The sequence below is a fragment of the Stegodyphus dumicola genome, chromosome X2, assembly GCF_044657685.1.
Source record: "Stegodyphus dumicola isolate Sdum_Otavi_A_Nest chromosome X2, ASM4465768v1".
Taxonomy (NCBI): Eukaryota; Metazoa; Arthropoda; class Arachnida; order Araneae; family Eresidae; genus Stegodyphus; species Stegodyphus dumicola.
This window is the reverse complement of record NC_140781.1, coordinates 115,618,534-115,635,303: the sequence shown is the minus strand read 5'-3', so window position 1 is coordinate 115,635,303 and position 16,770 is coordinate 115,618,534. Positions and strand designations below refer to the sequence as shown.

General features: G+C 32.2%; 1 protein-coding gene across 1 annotated transcript in view; it reads right to left on the bottom strand.

Moving 5' to 3' along the window:
* The window catches only part of LOC118187466 (protein neuralized-like), an 86,905-nt gene that overhangs the window by 29,469 nt on the left and 40,666 nt on the right, over nucleotides 1-16,770 (bottom strand). Inside the window, exon 3 of the mRNA XM_035357700.2 lies at nucleotides 16,340-16,511. Within this exon, the coding sequence (XP_035213591.1) occupies nucleotides 16,340-16,511 (172 nt within the window). The remainder of the gene's footprint in view (nucleotides 1-16,339; nucleotides 16,512-16,770) is intronic.

Below are 16,770 nucleotides of genomic sequence, written 5' to 3'. Positions count from 1 at the left end.
TTTTAATTAATTTTTTTTTAATTTTATGATATTTGATTCTTGCGATTTGAAAATAAAATATTTGACTAATATATGAATAATATGTTAAGAAATTAAATGTAGGATGATAAAATTGTGTAAAGCAATGGACACAATTAAAAGATTGTTTAAAGCAATGTATGCAAGTCATCTTAAATTAAAATGACAGATATACATTATATATGTTTCCTGAACAGAACATTGAAAGACATGTTAACTGTGCTTTACTGTATTTTCTCTTTTAAAATATAAAGTTTTCAAACGCATCGTAGTCTGGGTCACAAAATATTCTTCCATAAGAAACGCAATACAAATAAATAAAATCAAATTCTGGAAAATTTATATTAATGAATATATTTAAAATGTGCAGTTCAAATGAATGAGAAGAAAATTTTAAAACAATTATCTGAAGAGGCAATGCAATACAAACAATTAAAATAAAAGTCTAAAAATGTAAAAATTACCTAAAATAATAACTACGACTAAAAAATACAGTGAACTATTTGAAAAAAATAAACAATGCACCTTTTATTTAAACTACAAATTTTAATCAAATGAGTAAATAGAAATTTTTAAAACAGTTATTTGAAAGAAACCCTGCAACTTAAATGAAATTTGAAAAAGAAAAAATTATTTAAAATAATAATAATTATAATTAAAAATACAATATAAAGAACATTATTTGAAAGAAAGAACGATGTGACTTTTATTCCGTTCATGCATCATGTAAAAAGGGAAAGGAAAATAGGTTGCCATATATTAAGAAGTTTGCCAAGTGAACTATTCTTGGCACAAACTGAAAAAAAGCACCAAGATAAATTTTGAATTTCTCCATAAATTTCGCACTAAATTTTACAAAATTTAATATTTAGGCATAATTTGAGCCATAGAATCAAAATATGTAAAAAAATTGGTATGTTTTTTCAGAAAATATCCAACTTTGTGTCAAAATACCTATGTTGGAATAGTGCTATATATAAATCTAATATACAGTCAAAAGTCTTTAATCCGGACTCGCCGGGACTTCAGCGATTCCGGTTTATCGGTTTTTATGGATTATAGATCATCAATTTATATCTGGTAAGATGGCACGCAGAAATTATAAAATTAAAAATATGAAGCCGTAATTTATGAAATAAAGAGCAATTATGATCTAAAGGGTATCAAAATTTACAAAAAAAAGAGCTTAATATTTATTTATTTACTTTATTAAACATTTCTTTCAATGTGTGCATGCGTAAAGCATACGTTACGCATAGTCGAAATTAGAAAATTGCAACCAGAAAACTATTTGATGTGTATTCATGATATTTATAATGATGAGGAATTTGATTTAAATCATATCAAAGGCGGAGTACATCGAGATGAAATATTACACTTAGTAAGGAATTATAAGCCGAATAAAATAAAAAACATCTGCCCTGGACAGATCAACTTCCAGTTCATTGCGCGCCGCGATGTTCCTCCTCCCACCCGCAGAGCAGCATGAAATTGATAAACAGATTTCGGAATGGTTAGAGAAACAAAGGATATGCCTTTATCCATTTTTTGCAGCAATTCCACTTTTTGTTTGATAGACATCGAAACATGCTTTCGCTTTGTAGATCCTTTGGCAGCTCCAGAATCAGAAATTCTTTTTGACATAATCGAAAGTTCAAGCTTACGTTTATAAAATTGCTCTAACAGTCTGCAAAAAAATAATAAGCCGGATCCAATTAGAAGATTAAGGAACAATACAATCTGCAACATTAACTGAAATAGATAATTACATGATTTTAGCTTAGCTTATACTGTCCATTATACATTAAATGCGCATGCGTAAACGCATTAGCTTTGAGGTCCGGATTATAGATCATTCCGGATTATGGACGTCCGGATTAAAGACTTTTGACTGCATATCCTAAGTGGCGCTTTCGAGACATGAAAAACGCAATTTGAATTTCGTCAATCGGCCCAGTAGAACGGGAGATATAGAAATGCCTCCCCTGCAGTGTAAATGTGTATGTTATGCAGACATAACCTAAAACAAAAGATTGTGATTTAAACTATTTCTCAAAAGCATGTGCATTCAGACTGCTCAGCCAAAGAACATGTATTGTTCAGTGCTTGGCTCGCAACTTGACAAACGTTCTTTGGCTCAGAGACAAGATGAACGAAATAACAACATAGATCTTGCTTTGTGCTCATTGGCTAATATATGCTAGATGGCAAACAGTGAGTAGCATCTCCATTCTGCGGGGCTTTAGCTTCATGCATGCGCAGTGATATGCTTCGCGCAATAAGCTGGCATCTGATATACACTATTGGCGATTAAAGAAATGTTGTTCCGCTAAATATTGTAACGCTATGAAGTTAACCCTAACTGACCAGTTTACTTGTGTCTTATATTTAGTATGATTATTATGGAAGAAATTTTTTCCTGTTTGGAAAGTCATATTCATTCTGACGAAATCTAAGGGTGCATATTTTGAAGTGCCATCCTTCGAAATTAGAGGAATTTGCTCCTTTGTAATGTCCTACATTAAGAATTAAGAACTGCTCTCAAATTTACATGTGATGATTATGAAGAAGTTTTTTTCAAAACAAAACCTGCTTTGTGCACATGAACGCATAGAACATGGTAAAAATGACACATCTGAAAAAAGAAGTTTTTTATTTTGAACTAATGGAACTATTAATATCAATACAACCCTACAAGAATTTACAACCTTTTTGATTGATGTCTATCTTATACTGAGCTATGGGAAAACAGTTTTGGTGAGGTGGAATCTTTTATTTGAACAGACAACAGTAAATTAAAATGGTCTGAAATTGAAGATTCAAATGAAAAAATTAATTAAATTGTCCAAATTATACAATAAATATGGATCAAGTTTTTTATGAATTAATGATTTCAAAAGGTTTGGTCAGCTAATTATGAAATTTAGAAAAAGAAAAATTGTTAAAAAAATGGACTAAAAAATTTCAGTCTTTTCAAAGAAAAACACATTTCATTGCACAGTACCATTTAAATGATAGAATACATTTTCAAGCATGTGAAACACACTGGCAGGAATCAAAAGAAAATTGTCAATTATACTTTCATAAAAAAAATTGTTTGAAGAAAGAGGTAAACTGGCTGAATCGACAGTAAAAGCTTTACTAAGCTGCAAAATTAATAGTCAACTAAATTGCAGTGAATTTTTCAATACTGTTAAAAATAACAAAGAATTTTTAAACAAAGTTCACACTAGTGATAAAAACCCTAGACACCAATGATAAATACTAATGAATAATTACTGAGTTACTAAAAATTTATTTAAACTCATTGTTGGTTTTTGTTAATAACTTCTTCATTTAGCCTTTTCAATCCTTCTTTATTTTCCTTTTTTCTTAGTAGTTGGTTTTTCAGGTTTTATTTTCTGTGCGAGTTTTTTTTTTTTTTTTTAATTCTTCCGGTTTGAGCAACAACAACAAAAAAAAAAAAAAAAAATGGTAAACCTAGTCATTAGAGGATTGATTATGAATAATGTGTATGTCTTACGGATAACTAATAGGTAAGATAATGTAATCAACAACAAGAAAATATAGATATATAATATAGAAAGATGTAAAGATATAGATATATAATACATAAGAAAATGTAGATAGATATATAAATAGATATAAAAACTGCATTACAAAAAAATTGTAAAATGAGTTTAAATTAATTGATTATGGCAAAGCACTCAACAATTATTTGGATAAGAGATGACTTTGTGGAAAACATGAATTCAAATAAATTTAAAAAGAAATTTTATAACAGCAAATATAGGATGGAATATCAAACAAAAATACATTAAGAAATAAATATGAAATAAGGTTAAGTAAATTCATTATTAAGCGTTATAGTAACCTACAGCATTAACATCAACACGTCAACAAACAACGTCTATTTTAAAGAAAGAACGTCTGTTTCAGCATAAGCTTTTAAGTCCCGATAAATAAATTCTGCATTTCTGGGTTTATCTGAATAACAAATCAGTAAGTCTTAATGCAAACAGTGCTGAATATTTATCTTTTGGACTATGAATACTTACTTCTAAACATTTATTTTTTGCATACGGACAAAAGAACACACACACAATTCGCAGCAATTGATAATGCGTGCCTGACGTCTACATTCGTCGCCAATCGCCGAAGGTTGCCTACTGAAAAAATGTGTCTTGCATGTGAGTGAAGCATAAGACCCGCAGAACGGAGATGCTACTCACACACTGGCACTTGATGCTCATAGGAGAACTGGAACGCTACGTTTTCTGATGCATGTGATCTCGCTCATAAAGCAGATTTTTTGGTGCAAATAACAAAGTATTTAGCCAAGCTACATAAAAATCGTGAGAAATTTTAAGAATAAGAGAAAGTCTGGAGAAGTATTTTTAAATTGCGTTGGCGGGAAAACAGTCGGACATCGGGAGAGTTGACAACTCTGCAAATACAATGATATAATTAAATAGCCTCAGCTGGATTTAGGTCATTGACTTGTAACTTAACATAATTTCAGATTAATAAAATGAGAAATACTGCAAATACATTTAGTTTGATAATAAATGGAAATTTCAACGAGAGCTGTCAAAACACAAACAAAACTAGCAGGACTATTTTTTCAAAGATCCCACCATGCACTGAATTGAATTACCCGTAAGAAAATAAGATCACAGAATTGTACACCAAGATGTAAACGCAAATAAACATTCAAAAATACTATGAAATGATTATTTTCATTTTTGATTTATCAAAATAAAGAATTAACCTGTCTTAATCGAATATATTTTGTTTAAAAGAGTAATTATCAAAATAAAGAATTAACCTATCTCAATCGAATACTTTTTTTTAAAGAGTAACTATTACTGCCAAAACTGATGAATTAGTCTTTTCAGTCCGATTCTATTATGACTTCAAATTATTGAAAATATTAATTTTTCTATTTTAGGTTCACTGTGTTCATGCTATAGTTCAGTTTGACAGAAATAAAGCAGATCTGACTAAAGTTCTCTTGGTTTATAAATTCATATGTCTTCTTAATCAATCAGCTTTTGAACTCAAGACATTTAACTCTTTTCCATTCCACGAGACATTCTCTGAATTGTATTTCATCCCTATTTTGCATTCCAAAACCTTCCTGAGCATGCTTTCTCTGTCAAACCAATTCTACCATCTGCTATGCAAAAATTGGCCTCATTTTACTTTCTTATTTTTTAAGGCTATTTTAAGATAAGTTATTTTTTTCAGTTAGCTCTTGATACAAAATTCAAATATTTACAGTTATTGTAACTGACTGAGGTTTCTAATTCTATATCATGAAGTAGTTGAAAAATTTACACTTCACTGCAGAAAGAAACATTCTATCATTCTATAAGTTAATAATTATTCAATTCTTTCCTTTAATTAATTACAAATTCACACACTCTTTGTAAAGGTTCAGCTTTTTAAGGTGTTATTCCACATATAAACTCCACGGTTATTTACAGTATTCCCTGCCATGACTTACCATCAGTAAAACAAAGCAAACCTTGAAATTTTGCTACAAGAGACATGAGCACAATGCTCAGGGGGGGGGGAAAGAAACTGATAAATCATCATTCACGTATCACTGCTGTTCAGAAAAACCATTCTTTCCAGCTTTCTATAGCTAAATTATTCAAAACCTTCTTTAACCTTTTACCTGTCATGCCCGAATTAACCTCGGGCACAGCACTGGTATTCCAAAATGTCAAGCCCAAACATTACTCGGGCTAATTTTTTTTTGAGTGCATCGTATTGTTATACCCGAATATATATCGTGAGAAGTTTATTTCGGCTTCAATTCAACAGATGGCAGAACTTTACTGAAGGTTTCAAAGGATAGAGGTTAAAGTTCAAAAAGCGAACTTTTTTTTTTTTTTTGATTGCGAGGCAAACATTTCATTTTTGGGATAAAAAAATTGACAATTTATGCACCCAAATCATCAAAATAACTTGACAGTTAAATAGTTAAAGTGTTAATTAAATTTTCTGGAGCATATTTACATAAAAAAACAATCATTTTATGTTTGCTAAGAATTCAAATTCTACACAAAATTTAATTCTTCAGTTGTTTCTCAATTTTCACCAATGCATGGCATAAAATATTTCATTTCTATCACCTCTTTATAACATCCTCTAACGTCCTCCTTCCATGTTTGTAACTTGACACTAATTGATCTAATTTGCTTACTGGTAGCTGAAAAAGTGGTGCATTCAGATCTTAAGCCTAAGCCTAGATATTTTATTTACATAGTAAATATTCCCACAGCTAATCGTTATCCTCTTTGGAATAACAAAAAGTTACTTTTTATTTCAAAGAAGGTAGGAGAGTACTTGGCATATTAGCTAGGTGCATGAATATAACATCAAAAGTCACCAACTCAGTAAACTTACAAAAACATAAAAACAGCTTTAAATTTGCTATGATTTCAAACAAGCATATCTTGTAGGGACATTAGGTATTTTTTCGAAGTCAGAGAGAAGAAAAATTAGCAACGCCTTCATCAGGAATCGAAACGCAGACCTCTGGAATACCGACTCGGCATGCAGAACCACTACACCACGAAGGAAGGGTGATTGGGGTTTTTAGGGGACTCAATCATCGAATTCTGGGTGTGAAGAACCATCGTACAACACCCTTTTAGTTCGGGCGCCCCTGTCGAGACATTAGGTATTTTTTGGAAGCAGGCAAGATGAAAAATTAGCAACATCTTCATCGGGGATCGAACCATGGACCTCTGGAATACCGGCCCAGCGTGCAAAACCACTACACCACGAAGGCACACCAAGAAGGTGGGTGAAATACTCTATAATCTAAATATAAAAAATATATTGATTTAAATTAAGCATGAAAGATTTATGTCCTTCCTTCACTGAAACAAGCGTATCTACATATAAAACTAACGCTGATGTAAATTAAGTAGGACAGAGGCTTTAAAATTTTCCTTTACATGAAGAGAAAAAGCTATTAACATTTTCCAGAAAAAGAAATTACACCACTAAACAGTTGAAGTAATCACAAAATGAAGCATTTCATCAAAGTTCAATAAAGAAGTAATTATCGAAAGACAATAACTACAATGACAAGACAAAATGCTCTTAAAAATTTAATAGCACAGCACCATGAAGACTCATAGATGTAGAATACCATTGGCTACAATAACAGCTTTTGAAAATATTCATTTGAAACAAGGAAGAAGCTTTCGAAAACATTCAGATTTATCTTCTTGCAATGAATTATTACTAAGCAATGAATACAATTCCTGGTTCTGCATAAAGAAATCAGAAACAACTATAATTAGAGACTTTCATCATAAAAGCAGTTTCAGAGATTCAAAAATTTGCCAAAAATGCAACATCACGATAATTTTTTTCTTAGTACAAGGATAAGTCGTCCAGCCGGTATAGTGGTCAGGGAAGCTGACTGCAATACTGAAGGGCCTGGGTTCGAATCGCGGAGAAGGCATGGCTGTAACTGCCCGTCCCCTTCATAGGAAAGGCGATGGTGGCCTACCTATTAGGTGCCTTCATTATAAAGAGACCACCACATCCGGCCTTGTATAGATTAATGGACTGGGTTACATTTGTAATTGTTCACAATCTGCCATTGGAAAAAAAAAAAAAGTTTTAACAAGGATAATATTTTCTACAATTTATCACATTTCTTCCTCCTGAGCATCTATTTTGCAGTTGGCTGTTGGACATGTACTAATAAAAAATAATATAAAATAAAGGTAGCCCATAATTTAAGACTGCCATAATTTCCGAAAGAAACGCCGCGGCGTTTACATGTTTAAAACTTAAATTTTCTAAAATATTTCCTATGATGGTCATTGTAGATAGTTTGGATGGCCTTCTCATTGTAGGCTGGTGCTGTTCCCACACAAAAGACCACTCAGTTGCTTTCTGCAAACGTTATTTTGTTTACATTCTTTTCCTTGAACGGACCTACATGCCTTATTCACCCTAAACAGGATCTCAGAACAATAACATTCTTACCCCTTTCAAATCAACATTCTCATCAGTTTGAAGAGTCTCTCTCCTCTGCCATTCGATGAATCTTCCAGGACCCATCCTCTCTCCACCCCTGCCTTTTCTGCAATTTTTTTTAAAGGCGGACACGACTCCACCTGCCTCGCAATAACAAACTCTGACGTATTTCCCCTTCAGCATGAATCGATTTTTCTTGGCATTCTGTCAGATACAGATCCCATCAGTTTGGGTACAAGTACTTGTTGGATAGTTTTTAAGTAAGAAGGAAGCGGAAAATTTTTGAAAATGGCACCTAAACGGCATAAAAGCTATACTGCTGGTTTTAAGTTTAATGTAATTTCACGTGCTGAACAGATTGGAAATAGAGCAGCAGCTCGAGAGTTTGAAGTGGATGAGAGATGTATTCGACGTTGGAGAACTGAAAAAGAACTTCTTAAAAATATGCCACAACAGAAATGAGCCAAAAGAAGTGGCACTGTAAGGAGGCCAAATCTAGAGGACGACCTTGCAAACTGTATAAAGGAGCAACGAGGAAAAGGAATGGAAATTTCGACTGTAAAAATTCACTCACAAGGAAAATTTATAGCAAAATAAATGAACATAAATGATTTCGAAGGAGGGCCTTGCTAGTGTAGCTGATTTATGAAAAGAAAAAATATTTCTGTGCGTACTAGAACAACAGTCGGGCAACAATTACCAATGGACTGACAGGATAAAAAGGCATCTTTTCTAAAATATGTGACAGATATTATTGACAAAAAAAAAACTTCTTCGGTCACAGATAATAAATATGGATGAAACGCTGTTAGCTTTCGACTCTCCTGCAAACAGAACTGTTGATGAAACTGGTGCAAAAACTGCATCTGTACTTACGACGGGGCATGAAAGAATGTCATTTACATGTGTGTTAGCTTGTGCCGCAAACAATGGCAAGCTAAAGCCGATGATCATTTTTAAACGAAAGACTATTATGAAGGGAGATTTTCCTAATGACGTAATTATTTGTGCAAACGAGAACAGCTGGATGTGCGAAACAATCATGCACGAGTGGCTACAAAACATTTGGCAGTGTCGTAAGGCTATCTTTTGGCAGTGTCATAACTATCTTTTTTCCAACCAAAAGGGTTATCCAGTATGGATTTCATGTGTGCTCATTTACTTGAGTCAGTGAAAACCAGATGTCAAAAATTGTCTAAGACCACAGCAGTAATTCCTAGTGGTTTGACAAAAATCTTACAACCATTACATTTGTCAGGTAATAAATCCTTCAAAGCTGAAGTCCGAAAGCGGTGGGAGTGTTGGATGAGTCAAGGATTGCATACGTATACCAAAAGCGGTAAAATGCATAGAGCATCTTATGAAGAAGTTGCAAAGTGGGTAGGAAGTGTGTGGAAATTGGTAAAAACATCATCAATAATAGCAGGGTTCAAAGAAGCTGAAATTATATCCTTAGATAAAGAGACTGTAAACCAAGAGGATGAATATGACGATCTGGAAGACTTGGACTTAGATCAGGATTTACTAAACCTTTTTAATTCAGATAGTGAAGAATCAGATTTTGATGGCTTCATATGATGTATTCATTTTTGTATGTAAAATTTAAAATTTCCTTTTGTCATCCAAATTTAATATTTCGTTGTTGTAACATTTTTTATAATATAGTCTGAGTATTACAAATATGGACTTCTTTAGTGGGTAAATATAAGTATATACGTGAACATAAATATATTTTAAACATTTCTTACCTTTAATTTATTTTTGAGTTATGGTTTCATTTCATGCATTTTTCTTAACTGATATGTCATATATCAGGACTAAGGTTGAGATTTTGCATCTATACGGCCCACGACGATGTCATGCACAATTTAACCTATTGCGGCGTTCCTGTGCAATTTGAATTTTTTTCTCGTCATTTTCTCGAGTGCAGCGTTTACGCTGATGCAGCCTTTCTTCCGGAAATTATGGTAGTATACAACAGGGGATAATTTAGCACAAATGAAATAGAACAATTTTATTATCTCTATAAATGGCTAATTAATGCAATATATTCCCTGCAGATAAGTGTTAAGAAATAATAAAAGAGCATGACAACAAATGATGCTGAAAGACAATTTCTGGGTTTTTATACATGTACTTTTCATATGAATTTTGAGTTTTTCAATACATTGATTAAATATATTATCCAAGTAAAATATGAGAGGAAACAGTCTTATTCCACTTTCCATAAATGTGATTAATAAAATAACAAAGCACCATTTAAAGGAAGGATTTGGGAATTCAAATCAAAAAGTATAAAAAAAAAAAAAAACTTTTACATCTTATTGTACAACATTCCTAAAATGCATGAAAATAATAGTAGAAAAAATGCACACAGAAGCAAGTGTGCATTTTGTACGAAGAGTGCCAAATGGCCAAATGACACTCAATGTGATTGTAAAACATATACTTGCCTATTTAATATATAACAATGAGCACTACAAGTTTACTTAAAGAACAATAATTTGTATTGTATCACATAATAAAAAAACATTTTAATTTTCAGGCATAAGTTGTAAAACGTATACTTGCCTATTTAATATATAACAATGAGCACTACAAGTTTACTTAAAGAACTTAAAGAACAATGATTTGTATTGTATCACATAATAAAAAAAACATTTTAATTTTCAGGCATAAGTATTATAATACAGTCAAAAGTCGTTAATCCGGACACTAATAATCCGGAATGATCTATAATCGGGACCTCAAGCTACAAACTTTCTGCGCATGCGTCAACGCATAATGTGTTCACGCATGCGCATAAGCGTTTGCGCATGCGCGTAATACTTTTATGCGTGGGCATATGCGTGTGCGCATGCACGTAATACATTTACACATGCACATTTAATGTATAAAGGATGGTATAAGCTAAGCTAAAATTATCTAATTATCTATTTCAGTTAATGTTGAAGATTGCGTTGTTCCTTAATCTTCAAATTGGATACGGCTTATTATTTTTTGCAGACTGTTAGCACAATTTTATAAAAGTAAGCTTGAACTTTCGATTATGTCAAATAGAATTTCCGATGCCGGAGCTGCCAAAGGATCTAAAGCGAAAGTATGTTTCGATGTCCATCAAACAAAAAGTGGAATTGCTACAAAATGGATAAAGGCATATCCTTTGTTTCTCTAACCATTCCGAAATCTGTTTATCAATTTCATGCTGCTTTGCGGGGAAGGGATGTCGCAGCGCACAATGAACTGGAAGTTGATCTGTCAGCACTATCCTTATCTTCAAGGCAAATGTTTTTATTTTATTCAGCTTATAATTCCTTATTAAATGCAGTATTTCATCTCAATGTATTCCATCTTTGATATGATTTAAATCAAATTCCTCGTCATCATAAATATCATGAGTACACATCAAATAGTTTTCTGGTTGCAATTTTCTAATTTCGACTATGTGTAATGTATGCTTTACACATGCGAACGTTGAAGGAAATGTTTAAAAAAGTAAACAAATAAATATTAAGCTTTTTTTTTTTTTGTAAATTTTGATACACTTTAAATCATAATTGCTCTTTATTTCATAAATTACGGTTTCAAATTTTTAATTTTATAATTTCTGCATGCCATCTTACCAGATTTAAACTGATGATCTATAATCCAGTAAAATAGATAATCCGGAATCGCCGAAGTCCCGACGAGTCCGGATTAAAGACTTTTGACTGTAGCAGATAATATATATATATATACAAGTAAAATATAAATATCTAACAAAAATTTTTCAACAGACATTTAAATTCCTAATTTTTAATCCTAATTTAACCTTCCTCAGCACACCTATACTGCATCATTTACATCACACTGCCTTGAAATTTCTCTGCACTGCTGTAAACTTTTGTTTTGCTATACAGAACATAAATAAAGGAACCAATGTTATGAAATAAAGGAACCAATGTTATGAATAACTCCAACTGTTTAATACACTTTACATGCTCACCTGCTGCTGCCCAAATAAGGCATCTCTCTCACTTTGCTGTATTTCTTCACCATTGCTCAAAAATGTAAATGTGTTTTTTATAAATTGTGGGGCGTAGTTTGCATGCATTGTGCAGTACCCACCAAGGATATTTCATAAGAAATTAAGATATAATTGTAAAGATGTTTCAAGAGTGTCAAAAAATAAACTATATATTGAACTTGGCACATCTGTTTGCAATTCCATCATTTCATTTATTACAGAGTAGCTTCAGGCTGTATCTCTTGTACAACCATCTCGCCTTTGTGCACTTTGGCCATACTGAAAGTTAATTGTGATCTTCACACTTGATACCCCCTAATCAATTACATGAATACACTGTAGTGTACCAATCAAAAACATGTCCTAAGAAATTAATGTCATTGGAAATATGTTTGAAGAACGTCTACGAATAAATTATATGATGAACTTGGCACATCTGTCTGCAACTCCATCATTTCATCTACTACATAGCAGCTTTAAGCTGTATCTTGTACAAGTATCTCGTCTTTCCCCACTTTGGCCACGAGTGAAACTTGTGATCTTCTCTCATCATACCTCTCTAAATCATTACCATACATACATACAGAGAAAGAAAGAAGAAATATGTAGCATTTTCTAAGCTTTCAGTCTTATTAATGGATATTGTTGTAAAATTTACTCCTGGCAATAAGCCAAAGAGAATATTAAGAATGCTTAAAATTTGAGAGTCATGGGATTAGACTTGTTAGTGAATTATTTAGATGCAGATATTTTAATTATTTTTTGACACAAATCCAATCATAAAATAGCAATCATGAGTTCTTCGAAGGAGAACAGTACCTTGAATGAAGTAAAATCTCAAAGCATCGCAAAAATCACTAATTAAATTTTGACATCATGCTTGCAGAAGACTACTGGATTTGGAAGAAATGAAAAATGCCAGCTACTTTTTTAACAAAATATTCTGCTATGTCAATCCCATGACTGTGATGTAGAGAATTTCTCACAGGATTCAAAAACTATAATTAGGAATGCTTCTTCATCCTAGCAGCATATGCAACAAGGAAAATTTTGATGACTAATGTTAAACACTTTCACAGATATGAAAAATAAATAATCATAGGAAGAAGCACGAGTACTTGCTAAAGAAACAGCGGTGCTGAATCAGCATGGAAGAAGAGTTACCAGACATGTCTTGTAAAGGCTTCATTCACATGTGCAAGGGTAATGCTCAAAGGGAAAGAGAGAGAGAGAACTTGAAAACAGGTGTATTTGCAGTCCTTTTAATGAATGTCCATTGTCACTGTCGAAATGGAATTCAGAGTGAAAAAAAAAAAATGTGAGAGCTTGCCTTCACAGATATAGATAATTTGAATAGGTAAATATAATTATTTTTAGTAGTTCTGCATTTAATCTTGCTCTAAATATTCATACCAAATGTAAATCAAAAACCTTTTATTTACAAATAAAATAATAAAAGTCAAACAGTATCTGTCAGAAATCAGGCAGTTTAATGAAAAAAGGCTAATTTTATACATATATGCATACATTTTATATATCAAGCTCAATACTAGAAAATATCTAGATATACAATAATAATCAGCAAAATGAGATCGTGGATCTCTTGATGGAACTTCATTATCCCCACAGTTTAATATTGACCGTAGTATGAATATAAAATAACATGCCAAATAAGAATTAATTTAGAAGTCAAACAACAAAAATCAGCGTTATATTTGCTAATTTTCATAGGACTGTTTCAATGGTTTTATCGAACCATCAGCCTCAGTTCCCAAAGTGCAAATGAACAAGATAAGATATAGTGATTAGATAAGATAAGAATGGTTGGACAGGAGTTAAGCTACTGGTGCTATCTATTACTGAAACAAGAACTAAAACATTATTTCCTTAAAGGCTGAAAGCAAAGATGGATTGGAATGACAGTCGTTAACTAGAACAGAAAGATTTTTCTGAATGTGAAATGCCTCTAGAAAATCTAATTCACCAATGGAAGACGTTTTTGAATAATTTTGACTGCAGAAAAATTGAAAGTGTGATTTTCGGACCAACAATGCTGGGCAACACAGGACTTCTGTGTTTCCTTTTTTCTAACATATAACTCATGTTCCTTAACGTGAAATTTTACAGCTTAGTTTGACCAATATAAATTAAACCACACTGGCAAGGAATCCTGTAAATAGCCCAGGATTTCATATCCAGAATGGGGCCCTTGAATATGGTACTTGAAATTTTATTCTCCTATCAGTAAAATTTTGAGTATTTGAATGTAAAATATTTTACAGAAATTTAACTTTTAGGTCGTTTAATCTCCTATCAATAAAATTCCACACCATCTGAAGGCAACTTCAGCCTTTAAAAAAATTATGTTTTAGTTCTCGTTTCATCAACAGATGGCACCAGTAGCTTAACTCCTGTCCAGTCATTCTAATCTTATCTTATCACTACATCTTATCTTGTTCATTTGAGCTTTGGCAGCTGAGGATGATAGTTTTGTAAAACCATCGAAACTAGTCCTGTGAAAACTTGCGAATATACCACTGATTTTTGTGGTTTGACTTCTAAATTGATTGACCCTAGTTTTAACCAAGATTGAACCATTATTCAAATAAACATCCTCCTCCCAAAATGTTGCTTAATATCTGTTCAAAATTGCTTATTAAGAGGCAGCAAAAAGTGGTCTAAGCCATAAAATCTGCTGTGGAATAGCTTTGAAAATTTTATATGTAAAAGAATGGAATAATTTGTAATTATCTCATTTAGCATTATGAACATTTTACTGATTAGACTACATGTTTTTCATAGAATAAACAAAAAAAGGCATAGAAATAACATTCTAATAATTTTATAAAATATTCCTTAGATAGTGTTTTCATATTAAACAATATCAAATGCAGTGCTGGTCACTTAAATAACTTTACTATGAAGAAAGCATACAAGCTTGAAATTTTCATGAAACATAAAACACGCTGGGATATGCAAACTATTAGCATTTCATGGCATATTCAAAACAGGCAAGAGTAATGATACCTCAAAGCAGCTTAAAAGGGCTGGGCAAAAAATAACTTTTCATTTGAAAATCACATTTACTCATTGTTATTATTAAGATCATGTTATACCTTGCATAAGAAAGAACTTGTAATTGAAGTTCAATCACAGGAGAAAATCAGCATATTAAAACTGTAGTATATCATACCTAATAACTGTTGCTCACACTGGTGAATCTGAAAGACTGCTATGAGACAGCAAGCCATGGTTTGAGATGGCTACACAGAGTGAAGTGCAGGATCTAAACAGACCTCATTCATTAATTTTTGAGATAACAGACATCTCATCCACATCGCAATTAGAACTGTACAGCCATATTAAACAAGTTTGCAGTATCATAAACTGTCAGTACAGTTACTATTGCTTTGGCTTCCCTAGACACATCACAAAAATCAGTACCTATAATGACATATTCAATGATTCGCAGATGCTTCAATGGCATAATGTAATCTTTTTTTTAAATGAATCCTGCATTTACTCATAGCATCATGACATCATATATCTGCATACAGAAACACCAAGGAAAATGAATGCTGAAATCTTTGCATTCTTCATCATCACCCAACACTTGGATTCATGTTTGAAGTGCTATTAGGTACAAATCCCATTCACCTCATACACATACCCAGTATTTTGATCAACCATCATTACATTACTGGGGTTTAAATGTTGGTGGCTATGCCATTAGTTTAAAACCTCTATAGCCATATATTTCTATAGAACATGAGATCACATTTCTTAAACTATCCTACATTTTCTGAGTAGCAAGGATGTTCAACTACTGTTTTAACCAGTCCATCTCTCACCAATAAAAAATACCTAATCAATGGTTGCAGTGAGACTGGTAAGACAACACCCACCAACTAGTACAACACATAAATGTTGGCACAGAACTAAAGCCACATAGATTACAATATCTTTACTGCCATCTAATGTCTATTCAATTCTGTACCCAGCCATATAACAGTTGCCATGATAGCCAGAAGTTGGGATATGGATTTCTGGATGTTATGTATTTCAAAAACTACCTGAAATTTAAATCATTTCATCCTTCTGTTATATAATGCACTTTCAAAATGAATACAATTCTGACGATTTCCTTCCCAAAACAGTGATTTTAATGAAAAAGCAATGTACATTGACAGCATAATATACACATGCAATAATGAGGCTTTATTGCAATAAGAGCAAAATATAGGCTTTGCAATTATAATTAAAAATACATAAAAAGCACAATACATAAAACACAATAAGTACCCATTCTTTTTTAGAACTACATTTTTCCCGTGAAGACGGTGGAAAGACAAATTGCAGTTTAAATTAGAAATCTGTAAGACACCGGAAGCATTCTGATTTCCTTTATTCCTGAATATGGTTAGAGCATTGCTTTGAGCATCTGTAACAGAATCTTGATTTAAGAAACCAGGATCTGAAAATAAATAAACAAACATCAAGTATAATTAATATATATATATATATATATACACACACAATAAACTGAATACTAAATTTCCTTTAATTACAGTTTAATTCTTTGCAGCAGTAAATTAAAAAATAGAAATAATACAAATATGTAAAATTATCCAAAACTGATAGAAATTGTGTTTCAGAAAATTTGCAACATATGCTAATGAAATCAACACAGAAAGAAAGAAAATTATGCAAGGGGAGATTAATCCTTTAACTAC